Source organism: Bos taurus, chromosome 29 (assembly GCF_002263795.3).
Source record: "Bos taurus isolate L1 Dominette 01449 registration number 42190680 breed Hereford chromosome 29, ARS-UCD2.0, whole genome shotgun sequence".
Taxonomy (NCBI): Eukaryota; Metazoa; Chordata; class Mammalia; order Artiodactyla; family Bovidae; genus Bos; species Bos taurus.
In genome coordinates, this window is record NC_037356.1 from 2,106,398 (window position 1) to 2,125,239 (window position 18,842).

Here is an 18,842-nt window from a genome sequence, read left to right on the forward strand (position 1 = left end):
GGGTGATGCCAGTGGCTGGGCTACTGGAATCTACTGGGTAGGAGCCATTGGTGCTGGTAACCATCCCACACTGCCACCTGCAGCAAGGAACGGCTGCCCACAGTACAGACTTATCCGACCCTCAAGGCCAATCTGCTGAGGTTGAGAAAAATGCTCTGGTGAGGCACGGGTTCTCCCTGGGATATCACTTTCCTCCACCACTGACTAGGATTCAATTAGGCTTCAGTGGAATATGATTTCAGCATGCACAAATGTAACCTCTCTATTAAACGCTTTCAGTGTAGGCCCACACTGCTCTTTTGTAAAATGAAATGATTAATGGTCCTTTGTTCATCTGTGGCAGCACAGCCAAGTTGTGTTACATCAAGAGCAAAAGTTAAATCTAATTAAAATCAGTTGGTGGTTGGCACGGCTAATGGTAACAGTAGCTTGAAGCTATTCTGTTCTCATTACTTTGGTAAAGTCGATGGGATGGTCCCTTAAACCATCCACTGAGAATTCAGAGACAACGTGTAAATAATTAAAGCTGAGTATTTAACTTTTCTTCCAAATAGAAAAGTATCCCTCCAAATGCCTACAAAGCTTTTTGTCTGAAACTGAATGCAAATAAATCCAAGTGATCCTGTACTCACCTTTCTTTCCTCACCACAATCGCTCATGTCTTTATTGCAGAAATATACATTTTAATGAAAACGCACACAGACACACACACAATGGAAGGTATCAGAAAAAGCATAAATGCATTAAGAGTTTTAAACAGAAAACAGCCTCAAGAAAGCAGTTGCATAAAGAAGAGGAGTGTGCAGGGAGATGTGAGGGTCCTGAGCACAGGCACAGATGCTCTCCTGTGGGTCTTATTCTGCAGTGATTAATTAACTTTCTCACTAAAGTACTTAAGAAGATTTTGCGTCCTAAGGGCATTCTAATTAATTCATTTTTCACTTTGAATAATGTTGTTTTTCTAAAGGGAAGCCACCTGACTACAAGTATGGATGGATTCTTTGAAATTTTTTGGCACTCTGCTTATGTTCTGCCTTTGAATGGCACAACATCAAGATATTAGCTTTAGAACCCCCAAACAGGAAGACTGCTCCCACAACATCAACCTCTCCTCTTAGAAGTTGAAGGCCATCACCCCTGGAAAGCGAGCCCTGATCGGTGATACCCCATTTTCACTCTGACACAAGATGCTCAGAGCAATGGTGACATGTGTGTGTGTGCGTTCTGTGTGACCTCACTTGTCTATCTTGGCTTTCCTATTGAACTGCTATTTACTATTTGGAAAGACAGAAAAGGGACCGAAAAGATTTGCCATGTCAGGACACATACCCTTTGACTTGGAGTTATAATTTAAGATTTTTCAGCCAAAAAAACCCCCCAAAAAACGCCCTCTGATTTATATGCGTGCATGCGTATATGTGTGTGTGCATGCATCTGAGTTTTTATTATCAGGAAAAAACTTGTAAATAAAGCTATTTATTTTCTTACCATTACAAAAAGTAGGAAAAAGGAATATACTTAAAAATAAAGTCCTCTATCAAAGCACAAATGCATTAAGACCGTTAAACAGAAAACAACATTAAGAAAACAGCTCCATAAAGAAAAAGAAGAGTAGTGTGGAAGGGAAGTGTTGTGTTTTTTTCCATTAAAATGTATATTTCTGCAGTAAAGACATGAGTGATAATGGTAAGGAAGAAAGGTGAGTAAAGCATCACTTTGATTTATTTATATTCATTTCAGACAAAAAGCTTCTTAGGCATTCTGTTATTTTTATTTCTTCAACTGGGATATTTGGCTGGACTCTTTTTAAATTTTATTTCTTTATTTTGGCTACTCTGTGTGGCATGTGGGATCTTAGTTCCCTGACTGGGGACCGAACTTGTGTCCCTTAAACTGGAAGCAAGGAGTCTTAGCCACTGGACTGCCAGCAAAGTTGGACTTTTTTTCAAATGATAAAAATTGACTATCAAACTGGGTCATCTGTCACAAGCAAACTTCTGCTGCTACTGCTGCTAAGTCGCTTCAGTAGTGTCTGACTCTGTGCAACCCCATAGACGGCAGCCCACCAGGCTCCACTGCCCCTGGGATTCTCCAGGCAAGAACACTGGAGTGGGTTGCCATTTCCTTCTCCAGTGCATAAGAGTGAAAAGTGAAACTGAAGTCGCTCAGTCGTGTCAGACTCTTCGTGACCCCATGGACTGCAGCCTTCCAGGCTCCTCCGTCCATGGGATTTTCCAGGCAAGAGTACTGGAGTGGGTTGCCATTGCCTTCTCTGGTCACAAGCAAACTAATGAACTGCAAAATCTGGCTGAGTTAGTAACAACTAAAGAACTGAGTTGTCTCAGCCCCAGAGAGGTAAGATAACTCCTCAAACCCTCATCTCACGTCTTTCTCCCCTAATCTTACCCCTCTGCTGTGCATGTGTGTGTGCTGTCGCTTCAGTCATGTCTGACTCTGTGGGACCCCATGGACTGTAGTCCGCCAGACTCTGTCGTGGGATTCTCCAGGCAAGAACACTGGAGTGGGTTGCCACACCCTCCTCCAGTGGATCTTCCTGACCCTGGGGTCGAATCTGTGTCTTCTGTGGCTCCTGCACTGCAGGTGGATTCTCTACCACTGAGCCACTGGGGAAGCCCGCCCCCTGTCACCTTCCATCTTTCTTTAGGAAGCAAAGCATAGAGTGAACATCGAGGGTGGCAGCCTTACCTGTAATATGGTAGCTCACTTGGCGATTGATGTCAGACGTGTCTCTGTCCCACGTGCTGAGGACGGCTACCACCTCGCCTGGAGGGTCACTCTCCTTCACATTCCCTCGGTACACCTCGTGGGCAAAGACTGGAGTGTTGTCATTTATATCTGTCACCCTGACAGACACCAGTGCCGTGGAAGAAAGAGAGAAGGCTTCCCCGAGGTCGGAGGCCACCACGGAGAAGGTGAACATGGGGTCTGTCTCATGATCCAGGTCCTTCAGGGTACTGATCCAGCCTGTGTTGCTGTCGATGCTGAACGCTTCCATCACCTTCTCGGGCTGGGAATCCGAGTGGAGGGAGTAGGTGACCTGCCCGTTGGCTCCCCAGTCCACATCCATGGCTCTCACCTGTGTTAGTTTGGTGCCCACGGGCATCCCTTCCATGATGATTGTCTCATAGTTTGAAGTTTCAAAGACCGGCTTGTTGTCATTCAGATCCAGTACCTTGACGTCTACATCCACCGTGAACACAGCGTCTACTTTGTCCAGGGGCATAGTGGCTGCCACTTTGAAGTGGAAAGCGGGGCTGACCTCGTGGTCAAGACGCTTGTCCAGCTTGATCGTGCCTGTTTCCTGTTCTATGATGAAGACATTGCCTTTGTTATTTTCCAGCCGCTCCCCATTAACTGTGCTGAATGTGACCTTCTGAGTGGGCAAAATCCTCAGGGTATCCACCGTGCTCCCAATGGCTGTATCTTCTGACACGGTGAAGGAATACTGAGACTGGGTAAAGGAGGGCACGGATGTTTCAGGGGGTAAGACGTGGATATAGACAGGAATGAGGGAGTGCTTCACTGGGATGCCCCCGTCCACTGCTTTGACAAAGAAGGACAGCACTGTGTTCTTCAGCTGGTTAAAATGGCCCTTGGTGACCATCCAGCCATTGTCAGGGTCAATTTCCAGGAGGTCAGCCACTGAGACCGAGGCCTCACTATAGAGGGAGTAAGTAATCCTTGCATTTGCGCCATCATCTGGGTCCATGGCTTGGACCTGTGTGACCAGGTGGCCCCGCCCAACATCTGCCCTGACGCTGGCTCTGTATTCCACTGTCAAGAACTGGGGGGCATTGTCATTTTCATCCACTACAATCACCCGCACCGTACAGAAAGTTGTTCTTCCTCCGCCATCGAGGGCCCTCAAAAAAATACTGATGTCTCCTTCCAGAGGGTTTTCCCTATCGAGCCTTTCTGTTGTGGTGACCTGTCCATTGCCATCTATGAGGAATCTATCCTTTGCAAAGTCATTGATGATGGCATAGCTGATCTGCCCATACATCCCCGGATCCCCATCTGTGGCTCGAACGTGGATTACCTTTGTCCCAGCGGCTGCGTTCTCTCTCACCTCAGCTACATAGGTGCTCTGTGAAAAGGCAGGGCTGTACAGGTTGGCTCCAAGGACCCTGATATGCACTTGGGCGGTGCTCGTGAACAACCCATCAGAGACCGACACGTTGAGACTGTACAGAGGCTCCATCCGCTGCTTGCGGTGGTTGGACAGTGTAATGATGCCACTCTTGCTGTCCATCAGAAAGCTCGTCCGGTCATTCCCAGATAAAATGCTGTATTCCAACCGGTCAAAGTCAGAGCTGTCTGCATCAGAGGCTTGCACACAGGTTACAAAATGGCCCCGGGGGGCTAATTCACTCACATATGACTCATAAATGAGCTGATTAAAGACTGGAGGGTTGTCATTTACGTCTGAGATGTAGATATGAACCAGGACCTCGCTGCTCAGTGATGGGAAGCCATTATCTGTGGCTCTGACTTTCAAAGTGCAGTGTTGCACTGACTCGTGGTCCAGCATCCGCGCGGTCAGGATCAAGCCACTTGCGCTGTCTATGTGAAAATAATCCGTACTGTTGTAAGTATCCTGGACAATCTGATAATGGACCATTTTATTGTTTCCTGAGTCTGCATCAGTAGACACAACTTGTAAAACAGGTGTCCCGATGAGGGACGCTTCTGATAATGTTGTATTGTATGTGGGTTGACCGAAAATAGGGGGGTTGTCATTCACATCGTTAACAAGCAGGTCAATGGTAACTTCAGCCCTGGCCCCAGTAAGCGCATCACTGGCTCTTACTGTCAACTTGTAAACTGATGTCATTTCATAATCCAAAGGGCTAATGACTTTCAGGACCCCAGTGTCAAAGTCAATGTTAAATTGTTTATACAGATCCCCATCAATAATGATATATATGATGCCTTGCCCTTCTGGACTGGTGGCGTTGATGCTTAGAATGGGGGTATCCATGGCAATATCTTCATTGACAGATGCTGTATAAAAGGGCTTATCAAACACAGGCATTGCTTTGTTGACAATAGTGATGGGAAGTTCCACGGATGTGGACAAAGAGGGTTTTCCACCATCTCTGGCTAGGATGGTGACTCCATACTCAATGTTGGACAAGTCTGAGTTGAATGCTTCTTTTAAAATAACATTCCCTGAATTAGGGTTAATTTCGAAGTGGCCATAGTCATCCTGTAGGACGTAGGTCACTTCTCCATTTGCACCTTTGTCTTTGTCAATGGCCGTCACTCGGTAAATCAGAGTGCCAGGCTCAGCATCCACCTGTACGGCAGCGTAGTAAGGGAGACCCACAAAGACTGGAGAGTTGTCGTTTATGTCTTCAATGCTAACCCTGACCACCACCCTCGCCACCCGTAGATGGTCAAGCTCTCGGCTGGCTTCCACCACCAGCTCATATAACTCCTGCTCCTCACGGTCAAAGGGGACTCCGGTGGTCTGAATGACCCCTGAGGTAGATTTTATCTTGAACTTGTTTCCTGGGTTTAAGATGCTATATTTTAAGGGCTCATTAAGGCGATTTCCAACTGCATTGACAATAGCAACTTTGGTTATGTTAGTGTTGTTCTCTGAGATGGAGGTGGAGTAAAAGTTTTGAGTAAAGTGGAGGCCACTGTCCATGGCTTCTTTAACCAAGATGGTAACCATCGATGTACTGTAGAACTTTCCATCAGACACCTTCACTATCAGCATGTAGTGATCTTTGGAGAGGTTGTTGTTTTTCACGGTGAGCACTCCACTATTTGAGTCAATTAAGAAATGATCCAAGCTGCCTTCCATTAGGCTGTACGTCAGTTCAGGGGGTATCTCGGAGTCAGGATCCACGGCACTAACTTTCAGAACCTCCACTCCGACATAGGTCGGTAGAAGTAAGATAGTCTCAAACACAGCCTGAGTGAACACAGGTGGGTTGTCATTCACGTCCGTGACCTCTATGTTGACTTCAACGGGACTCTCCGCGGTCAGCTGAGGGCTACCACTGTCTCTCACATGTACATGAAAATGGAAATGGGCGATGGCCTCGTGGTCCAGGCTGGCGATTGTTCTGATCGCCCCTGTGCTGGAGTCCACTGTGAAGAACTTCTTGGCTGTGGACTCCACAATCTGATACACAAGCAGAGCATTCCGGTTGCTGTCGGCATCAGTGGCTCGAATCACCAGGGGGCTGTTATCCAAGCTCCTGACAATGCTATTGATGGGGGCTGCCTCGCTGAGGCTGCCCGAATACTGAGAAAAGAGAAAAACTGGCGCATTGTCGTTTTCATCAACAATCTGAATGTTGACTGTGACATTGGAAGCCATTCCTGCCATGTTGGTGGCCTGGACAATGAGCTGATAAGAGGAAGTCCGCTCGTAATCCAGCGCCTTCCGAGTGGTGATGACTCCAGAATAGGGGTTTATGGTGAAGATCCCATCAACATTTCCATCTTTCACTTCATAAATGAGAGTGGATTGACTGATGGCAGAGATTAGAATGACAGATGTTCCAACATCAACATTTTCATTCACTTCTGCTTGGTAGTCTTTGTGAGTGAACCTGGGGTTAGAATTATCAGACATGGTGACAGAAATGCGCACGATGGCGGTGGCAGACATCGGTGGGGAACCCTGGTCCGTGACTTTGACTGACAGGACAAACTGACCCATTGTCGTCATGTCTGGCTCTTTGGAAACTGTGATGATACCCAGGACTGGTTCAATCTTAAATGTGTTCCCAGTATTCCCTGCAATAGAGAAATCAACAAGAAAATGAGTTCAAGTGGGTCATTTTCTGAAGAGTAACTCTTCATCTTGAGGCTACTTTACATAGCATGGCAAATAGAAGCAATTATTTGTTTTCACTCCACCTTATCCTGAAATAAAGAGAGACTTCCCTAAAAGGATATTCAAAAGACTTTGAAATGAATTTTCCAGTACATTGTGAATTTCAGATTAGTATCTTCAAAAACAGCCCAGCACTTATGTAGTTTCAAATTGGGAAATAAGAGTTTGTAGGAAAGACTTTTCTAGTAAGAATGCTTAGGACTTTCTTATTCCCAGATTGGGCTGGCACATGCCAGTCACACTGGTAAAAAGGCATTTATCCCGAAATCAGTGCCACAATTCCATGCTCTATGCTGTAAGAAAGAAGGTCGTAGGAATCGTGTCAGAACAGTATCACATAATCATTTGGTTTAAGATTATTCCAAAGGTAAGTTCTGCTGCATGGAATTGGTATTGTTTCATATCCTCAGGATCAACTTCATTCCCAACAGTACTTAGGGGAGCGGGAGGGGGTTTGCTGCTCAGGCATGGAGAATTCTTCTCAAGTCATCATTTGCTTTGTAAGCTGTGAGAATTTTTTTCCGAATCCCTTACACGCCAACACACACACACACACATGCACACATGGATGTAACAGTGGACATAAAAAATGACAAGGCACTTGTTTCAATTGGTAGCCATTCTATTTGCTAAACTTTTGAGAGGTTTCTGGTGAAGTACAGAAGGGTTCATAAGAAGTGGCACTGAAACCAAGAACTTGAGGCATAAACCTCAGGAGACTGAGAGGCTGTAGCCCGCTGTGCACTCTGACCCCTGACACTGTGGAAGCTGAGAGGCCTGCCTCTGAGACAGGCAGGGGTGACATCCGGGACTGTGGAGGGTGAGGAAAGGGGAGGAGAGAGTGCGGAACACAAAACGCAAAGAGCACCAAGAACGCGGCTCACAGGTCATGAACAGTGGGGAGTAGCATCCTTCACCAAATGGCTTTTTGCCTCTCTTGGGGCTTTCCCCTACTTCTCAAACAACACACATACTTCTGGGTCCCCAACTCTTTTACATCACAAGTTAAAAATCTAGGTTATTCAAATATATCTGAGTTTTTCTTACTTTTTGAAGTTCTATAGCATGGCAACATACAGAGAGTTTAAATGTCATTATCATGACAATAGGCTCCAGGATTGAGAAGGCAGGTAAGTACAGTGCTTATTGAAATATGGAGCTTCCCTGGTGGCTCAGTGGTAAAGAATCTGCCAGCCAATATAGGAGACATGGGTTCGATCCCTGACTCAGGAAGATCCCCTGGAGTAGGAAATGGCAACCCACTCCAGTGTTCCTGCCTGGGAAATCCCATGGACAGAGGAACCTGGTGAGCTACAATCTATGGGGTCACAAGAGTCAAAATATACAATAAATACAGCTATTTACACACTCCTTACTACGTACTTGTTAATTAAACTTTTCCAAGTCTGAAAACAAAAATGTCATGTTCCTGTGAAGTCTATTTGTATGTTTGTTTATTTCTCGACAGGGAGCAAATCTAACAGAGGTAAAGAATTTGATTCTGACCCCAAATGTGGACATGCCACCTGAACATGACCATTTCAGGATGACAACAAGAAGGCCAATGAGCTCAGGAACAAGCTTGCAAATTTTCAATGAATGGTACTGTGGAATTGAGTGTGCTCCAATATTTGATTCACAGACCCTCACAAGAAGGCAGGAATCATTTTACTTCAGCATCTCAGGGGAGGCAAACAGAGAGATACATGACATGTAGGCCTGAATGCTACATCCTCATTACGGGGCCCCATGTGGAGTTTTCATGTGAGACTTTTCTTCCTTTATGTGAGACCTTTCTTCTTCCAGGCTCAGGACATAACAGCAAGATACACATGGCAGGGATGAAAGAGGCCCAGCCTTTGACCCTGAGTAGCTCTGTTCCCCTCTGCGGTCCTGTGGCTATTGATCTCCTTGGTACCCCGCCCCAGGATGCTGTCCAGTGGCTGCTTTGTCTCTCTCTCTCTTCAGCGCACTGTCCTGCTTACTTGGAATCCACTTCCTGCTTACTCTCTTCTGCTCTACTTCAACCTTTGGAAGCTAATCTCTGCTTGTTTTCTTGGAATCTATGCCAATGCAGGAGATGTGGGTTCTATCCCTGGATCGGGGAGATTCCCTAGACAAGGAAATGGTAACCCACACCATTATTCCTCCTAAGAAAGCCCAGGGCCAGAGGAACCTGGTGGGTGACATCATGGGGTTTCAAAGAGTCAGACACGATTTAGTGACTCAGCAGTAACAACGGCATGGCTTCTTATAGACTTTCGGCAACTGGGCAAAACCTGTGCTGACATTACCTACCATTATGAATCTGGTATATAGCACAGTGCCTGGCACAAAAAAGGAGCTCAATAAATATTTGTTGAATGACCGAGAGAGGTAGACTCAAAAAAGATTAACTTTCCATCTGTATCCATCTTGGGGTCTAATACGCTCCCTCCCATCGTAATTTAGCTCTTTCCTAGTCCTGGTCTCTCCTGTACTGCCCTCTTTCCAAGCCACTCATAAACCACTGCTGGCACCAAACGTCAACCCTGAACTAAATATAAGACCTGAAGTTCTGCCCTTGATTCTACCTCAGTCCTTTGGGTAAAAACAAAAAGCTTCAGGGACTTCCTTGGAGATCCTGTAGCTGGGATTCTGAGCTCCCAAGGCAGGGGCCCAGGTTTGATCCCTGGCTGGGGAACTAGATCCCACATGCCACAATGAAAGATCCCTCAGGATACAACTGAGACTTGGTGCAGCCAAATTAATAATAATAAAAAAAAAGCTTCAGTAGTTACTTCAGGCCAGTCGGGGGACAGGAAATGCATTGCTGATGTTTACTCACTGAGTCATGTCCGACTCTCTGTGACCCCATGGACTGCAGCCCACCAGGCTCCTCTGTCCATGGCATCTTCCAGGCAAGAATCCTGAGTGGGCTGCCACTTCCTTCTCCAGGGGATCTTCCTGACCCAGGCATGGAACCCAAGTCTGTGTGTCTCTTGCATTGGTAGGCAGATTCTTTATCATTGAGCCACCAGGGAAGCCTTAAATACGAACCACCAATAAAGAGAGTGAAATCTTCCTTATTGAGCTTTGTGAGAGTACTTAAATGAGTTGAGTTGGGCATGACTTAGTGAATAACAACAATACTTTACACCAAACTCTTGTTATTTGCTTCAAACTCCTGAACTAGCTGGGATCTGCCTGTCTTTTACCATGATCTGCAAAGAAACTTGGCTTAACCAGAACCAATCCAGGTCAAGCATAGGTCGGTCTGTCCTGTAATTCTCATTAGCTTTTTATACATCTAATCAAAGTTTATTCTTTGAGATACATAGCATGCCTTGGGTTTTCTGGAAATTCAAGTTTTCTGTATAAAAGAAATTTTAATGGAAAAAAAAATTTTTCTGCCTAGCTTTAATTGAAGAAATGACTGAATTATTTCTCTATGATTAGCACTCAGCTACAGTCTTTGGAAGCTGAAAGATAAACAACACAGAACTTTCAGCTGGATGGTAAATTACCCTTAAATTACTCTTTGAGAACCCCCAAATTGGTTTTGAAATTGTCTGGTTATCTGAGAGGAGAAGTAGTATCCCTAATGACAAATATAAAAAACAAGTAGACACACGGACAAATGCTTAGAAGATGTTAAGCAAAGTAGAACTAAAACCATATACCTAAATGATTACAATGACATAAAAGAAGGTATATGCATAAATGAATAAGGAGAAAAGAAAAAAACACATATGATTAGGGGAGAACTGCAGAATGAATATAGAGAGTTACTGAATTGCCACATTTCCTGTGGCAGTATTTAAATATTTATTTTTTTAAGTTTCCCTATATTATTTGTGAAACTAAAGGAACAAGGAATGAATAACAAAATAATTAAAATGGCCTGTGATAAACAAGAAATGCAAAATAGCGTTTAAAAAAAAGTACTGTCAGGCCTGGCCTTCCCAGGTGGCACTAGTGGTAAGGAAGCCGCCTGCCAACGCAGGAGACATGGGAGACGTGGGCTTGATCCCTGGGTCAGGAAGATCCCCTGGAGGAGGACACAGCTCCCCACTCCAGTGTTCTTGCTGGAGAGTCCCATGGACAGAGGAGACTGGCGGGCTACAGTCCACAGGGGCACATAGTTGCACACGACTGAAGTGATTTAGCACACATCTACGCACACACGCACTGTCAAGCTTTAGGGTGAAAGGAAACTCTATGGAAAATTGGAAAAGAAATGGACAAATTCTCTTGGGGCACCTGGCTGTTATGAACCCATGTCCTTTTTTTTTGGTATAGAGTTTACACAGTCTCATGTAAAATGTCAGTGTCTAATACAGGAAATAGTTTTATATTGTCATTCAATAGAGGGGCTATTTTTAAAGAAGATTGTTAGCTTTTTTCCTAAAACTTTTTAGTCCAAAGTTGTCATTGTAGCATTCATATTTTAATTCAACCACTCTCAAAAATGTTCCTTATATAAATCAAGAGAAAGAAGCGTTTCCAGTGCTAGCATGAAAGGAGACAGCATTTGGCATTATGCACGGCAGACATAATGTTGCAGAACACTTTGGAAATATGTGGCCTGAATGTTCAAAAAAGACAAAACAGGGAAAGAGAAAATTGAGCAGAAAAAGGATCTGTGTAATTTTTAGGCTTACGGTCCTCTCCTTGCTTGGACATTCATCTCTTCTATCATAAGTGTTTTCTAAGTGTCCATCTTCAGACCATCAGTAAACCACGGTCTTGCCTTCTAGATATTAAAATTGACTTTTTAAAATACTCTTAAGTTTTAACAACACAAGAGCCTGTATTTATTTCTCTGTCAGGTTGAGCAGGCTGTTGGGTCCTTACCCACTACCATGCTACTCATACCACCTCCAATGAAGGGAGTCTGTACTAACTGGGGTGTGAGGAGTGTGGGCATTTTTGAAGTCCACAGCCCACAGCCCACCTGCTGACAAGAAAACAATGATCTTTAAGCTTCAATTCACAGAACTGTCTGGCAGCCCTCCTATGATGGGAGGCTTTGGTTATTTCAGTCTGAGGCCATGGGCTTGTTGACCCATCAGAAAAAGCCACAGAGTTTATTATGCAGTCTCCTCTCTTCTCCATTCCAGAAAAATCTGAGATTGAACACAATAAAAGGAAACTCTTTCTTTGCTGTCAATGATGGAAAACATATTACTGAAATGCCAAGAACTTAATACACCATCACTGAGCAAATAGGGCAGTTGCTTGGCCAAAAAATCCATTTGGAGACATGCCAGTGGTAACTATGAGAATTTTACACGGTGATAAATACTCCTGAGGGTCCAGTGCCATGCATGATGCTGCTGTCTGCAACAGCTCTCACCTGCTTCTATGGTATACATGAGTTCTGCATTTTCCCCTTTGTCTTTGTCCAGAGCCGTCACCTGCAGTACAGCTGATCCCAGAGCAGCCGATTCAAACACGGACGCTTCATAGAGTGGGTTGGTAAAATAAGGGCTGTGATCGTTAGCATCTTCCACATTCACAATGACTCGGGCCAAGTTTCTTCGATAAGGAAACTCCTGATCTCTGACCTTGAGGCAAAATACAAGAAGCAATAGGACTAAAATCTTTAAGTTGCAAAGAATTCACATGGCTGTGCCTACAGTGAAATCAAAATGAAATCATGCACGGAAAGTGCTTGACCCGTTCCCAGGCCGAGTAGGTTCTCAGTAACTAACCGTGCTTCCAGCAAGTGGGGACATCGACTATGAACACGGTGAGAGCTGAGGCCACGCTGTATTGCTCAGCATTATGCCTGGCCTCTGGCCTGTGTCCGGTTCAGGCCGGAACTGAAGCCTGAATATCTCAAACACAGCGCTTTCCTCTGGTCTCCCTCACCCAGCCCTCTGTAATTTGCCTCAACAGTTGCTAATGGAACGGTGGATGGCGGCTCTTCTAAAGGGGAAACTGACATGTGGAAGTAATGAATGCAATGTAGGCACTGTCATTCATTCATTCATTCAACAAACATTTATTATCATCTATTATCTCTTAAGCCCCAAGATGGCCCCAGGTGTTTCAACAGTTCCCACCCTCAGTAGTTGACTAGGGAATGCAAACAAGTAAGTAGTCAGATAAAAGGCAAAAAGATAAATGCCAAAATATGAGTAAGCAGTAAGAAGAATGTAGCCTAGCTTATAAAACCAAGTAGAAGTGGAAAAATGCTGGGGGAGGTGGTGTGTGGCATATATTTCAGGCAAGAGGAACCAACGTAAATAAAGGTCCAGAGCTAAGAGAGAACCCTAACCACTGGGAAGATGAACCAATCTTAATTTCTAAAATGTGACACCCCCACACTGTGAAATACCAAAGAACCTTGCCTGACTGCTTTACAGTTCTCCCTGGTTTGCATATGGCAGGAGCTTAGTTCAGTTCAGTTGCTCAGTCATGCTCGACTCTTTGCAATCCCATGGACTGCAGGAGACCAGGCTTCCCTGTCCCTCACCAACTCCCAGAGCTTAGTAAAACTCATGTCCGTCGAGTCAGTAATGCCATCCAACCATCTCATCCTCTGTCATCCCCTTCTCCTCCCGACTTCAATCTTCCCCAGCATCAGGGTCTTTTCCAGCAAGTCAGTTCTTCACATCAGGTGGCCAAAGTATTGGAGTTTCAGCTTCAGCATCAGTCCTTCCAATGAATATTCAGGATTGATTTCCTTTAGGATGGACTGGTTGGATCTCCTTGCAGTCCAACAGACTCTCAAGTCTTCTCCAATACCACAGTTCAAAAGCATCAATTCTTCGGTGTTCAGCTTTCTTTATAGTCCAACTCTCACATCCATACATGACTATTGGAAAAAATATAGCTTTGACTAGATGGACCTTTATTGGAAAAGTAATGTCTCTGCTTTTTAATATGCTGTCTAGGTTGGTCATAGCTTTTCCTCCAAGGAGCAAATGTCTTAATTTCATGGCTGCAATCACCATCTGCAGTGATTTTGGAGCCCAAGAAAATAAAGTCTGTCATTGTTTCCCCATCTATTTGCCATGAAATGATGGGACCAGATGCCATGATCTTACTTTTCTTAATGTTGAGTTTTAAGGCAGCCTTTTCACTCTCCTCTTTCACTTTCATCAAGAGGCTCTTTAGTTCTTCTTCACTTTCTGCCATAAGGGTGGTGTCATCTGCATATCTGAGGTTATTGATATTTTTCCCAGCAATCTTGATTCCAGCTTATGCTTCATCCAGGCCAGCTTTTCGCATGATGTACTCTGCATATAAGTTCAATCAGCAGAGTGACAATATACAGCCTTGATGTACTCCTTTCCCAATTTTGAACCAGTCCTTTTTTCCATGTCCAGTTCTAACTGTTGGTTCCTGAGCTGCAGACAGATTTCTCAGGAGGCAGGTCAGGTGGTCTGGTATTCCCATCTCTTTCCGAATTTTCCACAGTTTGCTGTGATCCACATAGTCAAACCAGTCTACTTTGGTGTAGTCAATAAAGCAGAAGTAGAAGTTTTTCTGGAACTCGCTTGCTTTTTTGATGGTCCAGCAGGTGTTGAGCGTGTGAGAGGAGGGCACTTGTGCGGTAGTTTCAACATTCTTTGGCATTGCCTTTCTTTGGGATTGGAATGAAAACTGACCTTTTCCAGTCCTGTGGCAGAAGCTTGCAACTAATCAATTCTATAACACATGATTTTGCTATAATTGTATGCAGCATTAATCCAATGTGTGCTTTTTTTTTTGCGTTCAGGTATAGATCCCCTAACTTCAGAGAGATTTGAAGAAATTAGAAAATCTACCAAGAAAGGCCCTATCCCTTACCCTACCTTTACATATAAGGGGAAGGGGTTTTCAAAAATAGTACCTGAAGGGAGTTGAGCAAAATGACTAAAAGGGCTTAGCTTGGAGAAAGGCAGTATAAAGGAGTTGTTTGCTCTAAACACTCAGTTACATAAATGATAAATGATACAGGGTGAGCACACTGAACTCTGAGTTATTTAAGGAAAGAATGAACAGACATGGCTTGGAGAATGGTGTTAGTCGCTGGGAGGGGATTTCTGTTCCTGAAGAGATACATGTAAACGCTAGCCAGTTAGCATGCTAAGTTCCCTGTCTATCGACCAGCCTGCCCCACTAAGGACCACGCTGGACTCTGTACTTTGGGATTATTGAAATCTAGGTCTTTTCCAATCGAATGTCCAAGGGTGCAAGGACTTTGTCTCTTTTATATCCTCAGTGTCTAGAACGGAATGTAATACACAGTGGGTGCTGGAGAAATATCTGTTCAATGAACGCATGAATGAGCAGCCAGAGGAATGCATCTGATGAACCCGAGTCCCTCCTCCGTTCCCCGCACTCTCAGCTGGCAACCACAGCCAGCACCACGGCACTCAGCTTTCCTCTTGCTCAGAGAGGTTTCCAGACTTGGAAAGAAAGAGCAGCACTTACTGGAACATTACTTCAGCTGCTTGGGAATTGACAGCATCTTAGTGCATCTTGGAGTCAATCAGTACAGAAATTAAGTCTCTGCCCTCCTACCCAGTCTTAAGGAACTCAGGGGCCTCTGATAGGGAGTAGCTGTGAAATTTCCCAGGGGGCTCTTGGATAGTTAAAGGGACAGGTTTTAGGTCATAAACAAGGGTGTTTTCTTACTAATCTTTACTTCTCATTTATGCAAACTCGTCGAACTTTGCTTTATAATGAAAGCGACTCTTCTCATTTATGCAAACTCGTCGAACTTTGCTTTATAATGAAAGCGACTTCTACACAATTTGGAGACCCTATGAACCCAAATTTAGACTTATTTCTCCAGGCTTCTCAGGTGAGTTCTGAGATCTCTTTTGTGAGCCAGTATTTATCGCTAGGTCCAATGCCAGTGCAATAAGTAATAAATCAGTCCTCTAAATGCTTCTAAGGACTAAGGACTGTACAGGTCAAATAAAGGATTACCCTGTGATTATCTTCTCAGGGAACTGCTTTTAAAATTTCCACCAAATCTTCTGGACACGAACCAGTACCACAGCCTCGGAGATTTATGGAAACACGGTCTGTTACTTCCCTTTCGAGTCAGGCTGTCATGAGCCTTTACTGTACAATTTGTCTAAATTTCAGTTTGGCAAAAATAGGGAGTCAGTATCTAACAACAGTGATTCCCGTCTGAAGTAAAAAGGCAAGAATGAAGGCAACCCTGCTGTGAAAAGATCAAATTTACTACTACTTACAAAATTCAAGGGCCCTGCCCGCCTGGAGGCTAAGGCGTGCGCCTTAAGAAGGTGCTTCTGCTAGGAGAGCATTAAGCAGGCTGGTCCTACCATTATGTGCAGGATGTGCTTGTCTTGTGCCTCGTGGTCCAGCCTCTCGGCCGTGTAGAGGACGCCGGTGCTGGGGTCTATGCGGAACTTCCTCATGCTGATGGAGTCGATGCTGCTGTGGACAGTGTAGCTCAGCTTGTGCTTCTCATCTCTGTCTGTGGCTTCAATCTGCAGGATTTCTGTATCTGGAAGCACATCCTCAGAAATGGTCACGTCGTAATTTGGCTGAGAGAATTCTGGGCCGTTATCATTATTATCCAGCACTTTGATAAATACCTATAGTTAAAAGAAGACAAGAGTGATGACCAATGCCAATTTACTCACTGATAATAAAAGAGGCCCCTCCCTCTCTCTTCCCTCTGTGTCCTTGGATCCTAGCTTCAAACAGCTGTTTTAAATAGGTAGGGAGATTCTTACGAAAGCGCATTGTAATTAGAGATAGACAATAAACCAGCAGTTCACAATAACAGGAGTATAAACTGTGAGCATCAATATTCTCACTATTAATTGAACAGATGAGACAACCCCAGGAGGATGATAATTCCGGAAGATTATCTGAGGTGCAATGTAGGACATCCCAAGGTGACCTCAGTTTGTTAAGCTCCCATTATCTTACATTCTGGTTATGTGCTCTGACTGCTCTATAGTGGACTCAACGTGGAGGCAATGACAAGATAAGCAACAAGAAAGAGGCAAAGGAAAAAGAGGAGAGAGCAGAGGCGCTTCTCCTTAGGAAAGAGGTCTACCGAAGAGCATGGTGCTAATGCTAATGGTAGCTAGAGCACGGTCCCAAGTTGTTTCTTTTTAGAAAGTATTTTGTTCCCAAACTTTTCAGGAGAATTTTATAAAAGTCATAGCTTGATGAACCCTTGAGTATTCATCACTCAGCTTTGGCAATGATCAGTTCATGACTAATCTTGCTTTATCTTTATGCCCATTCATTCCCATCTGCTCCCTTGTATTATCTTGAAGCACATCCTAGCCATCATGTAATTTCAGTGTACACCTCTAAAAGACAGGGAGTCAAAGTAAACACACACTGACACACTCACAATACCACTACTGCATCTAAACAGAGAAAACAACAATTCCTTAATGTCTTTAAATATTCAGTTGGTGTTCATCCTTCTGTAATTGTTTAATGGCAACCCACTCCAGTGCTCTTGCCTGGAAAATTCCATGGACAGAGGAGCCTGGTAGGCTACAGTCCATAGGGTTGCAAAGAGTTGGACATGACTGAGCAGTTTCACTTTCACTGATATGCTTGTGTACTTGTGAATATATATTTTCATAGTTTCTTTTAACCAAGATGTGCAAATAAGGCACACGCACTGCACCTGATTGATGTCTCCTGCAGTCATCTCTTAATCTGTAGCTTCTCCCCACACTTGTCCCTTGCAGTTTTCATGTTGCTGTTGTTGTTAATCAAAAAGCCGAGCCACTTCTTCTTTTGTTCCCACAGTCTGAATTTTTGCTTATTGTATCCCTATAGTTTTGTTTTACATGTTCCTCTGTCCCCTGTATTTCTTATCTTGGCAGATTTATGTAGAAGACTTAATAAAATTCCCATTCAATTTCCTTCTTCCTTTCCTTTTCTTTTTTTTTTTTTTGACAAAAGCCCCTCATGGGTGAAACTGTATTTCCACCTAGAGATACATAATACCTGGTTCTCTATCTTATTCTGTGTTATTGGCCACTGATGATCATGCTGCTAAGTCATTTCAGTCGTGTCTGACTCTGTGCAACCCCACAGATGGCAGCCCACCAGGCTACCCAGTCCCTGGGATTCTCCAGGCAAGAACACTGGAGTGGGTTGCCATTTCCTTCTCCAATGCATGAAAGTGAAAAGTGAAAGTGGAGTCACTCAGTCGTGTCCAACCCTTAGCATGGACTGCAGCCGACCAGGCTCCTCCGTCCATGGGATTTTCCAGGCAAGAGTACTGGAGTAGGGTGCCATTGCCTTCTCTGACTGATGATCATGATGCAATGCTAATTCATTAAAGTGAAAAACAGCACCATTTTAATTCTATGATTTCTTCCTCAATTATTAGCTAGAATAGTTCTAAAAATAAACTTCTCTTTAATTGTTTGGTTACTTTGAAGTACACTTCATGTAAGGGCTTTCTCATGGCTCAGCAGTAAGGAATCTGCCTGCAATGCAGGAGATGCAGGTTTTATCTCTGGGTCGGGAAGATCCCCTGGATGGCACAGCAACCCACTCCAGCATTCTTGCTTAGAGAATACCATGGACAGAGGAGCCTGGTGGGCTACAGTCCGTGGGACTGCACAGAGTTAGGACATGACAGAAGTGACTTAGCATGCACACATGTATACACACTTCATGTAGAAAAGGACTATATTTATTGATGTACACACGGTCCTTCCTTGGCCTTTTCAAGTTGGCTCTTGCGATGTTCTGACACAACCCAAGCAGTCTTTGATAGTTTTCTTGCTTTCCAGTAACTGCTACTGGTAATTTTTTCAGTCATCTTATACATATCCCTGCTCCATTCTTGATTTATCTATAACTTCAAGAAGTGTTAGTTTCTTTTTAGTTAGAAGTGGCATTTAGAAACCATGATCTGGTGTTAGGAATGCTTATTGCTGTCATTTTGGTATTTTTTAGCAGAGTCAGCAAAGCATTTTTAATAATCATATCATGAGTTCATATTGATACTTCCAATTCAAAA

General features: G+C 44.1%; 1 protein-coding gene across 2 annotated transcripts in view; it reads right to left on the reverse strand.

Annotated features, from left to right (window-relative positions):
* FAT3 (FAT atypical cadherin 3) overlaps positions 1-18,842 on the reverse strand; it is a 645,819-nt gene that overhangs the window by 114,741 nt on the left and 512,236 nt on the right. For both annotated transcript variants that reach the window (XM_024987225.2, NM_001206882.2), the window contains exons 7-9: positions 16,153-16,428; positions 12,219-12,429; positions 2,707-6,780 (exon numbers count right to left, since the gene is read on the reverse strand). In XM_024987225.2, coding sequence (XP_024842993.1) covers positions 2,707-6,780; positions 12,219-12,429; positions 16,153-16,428 — 4,561 coding nt within the window. The remainder of the gene's footprint in view (positions 1-2,706; positions 6,781-12,218; positions 12,430-16,152; positions 16,429-18,842) is intronic.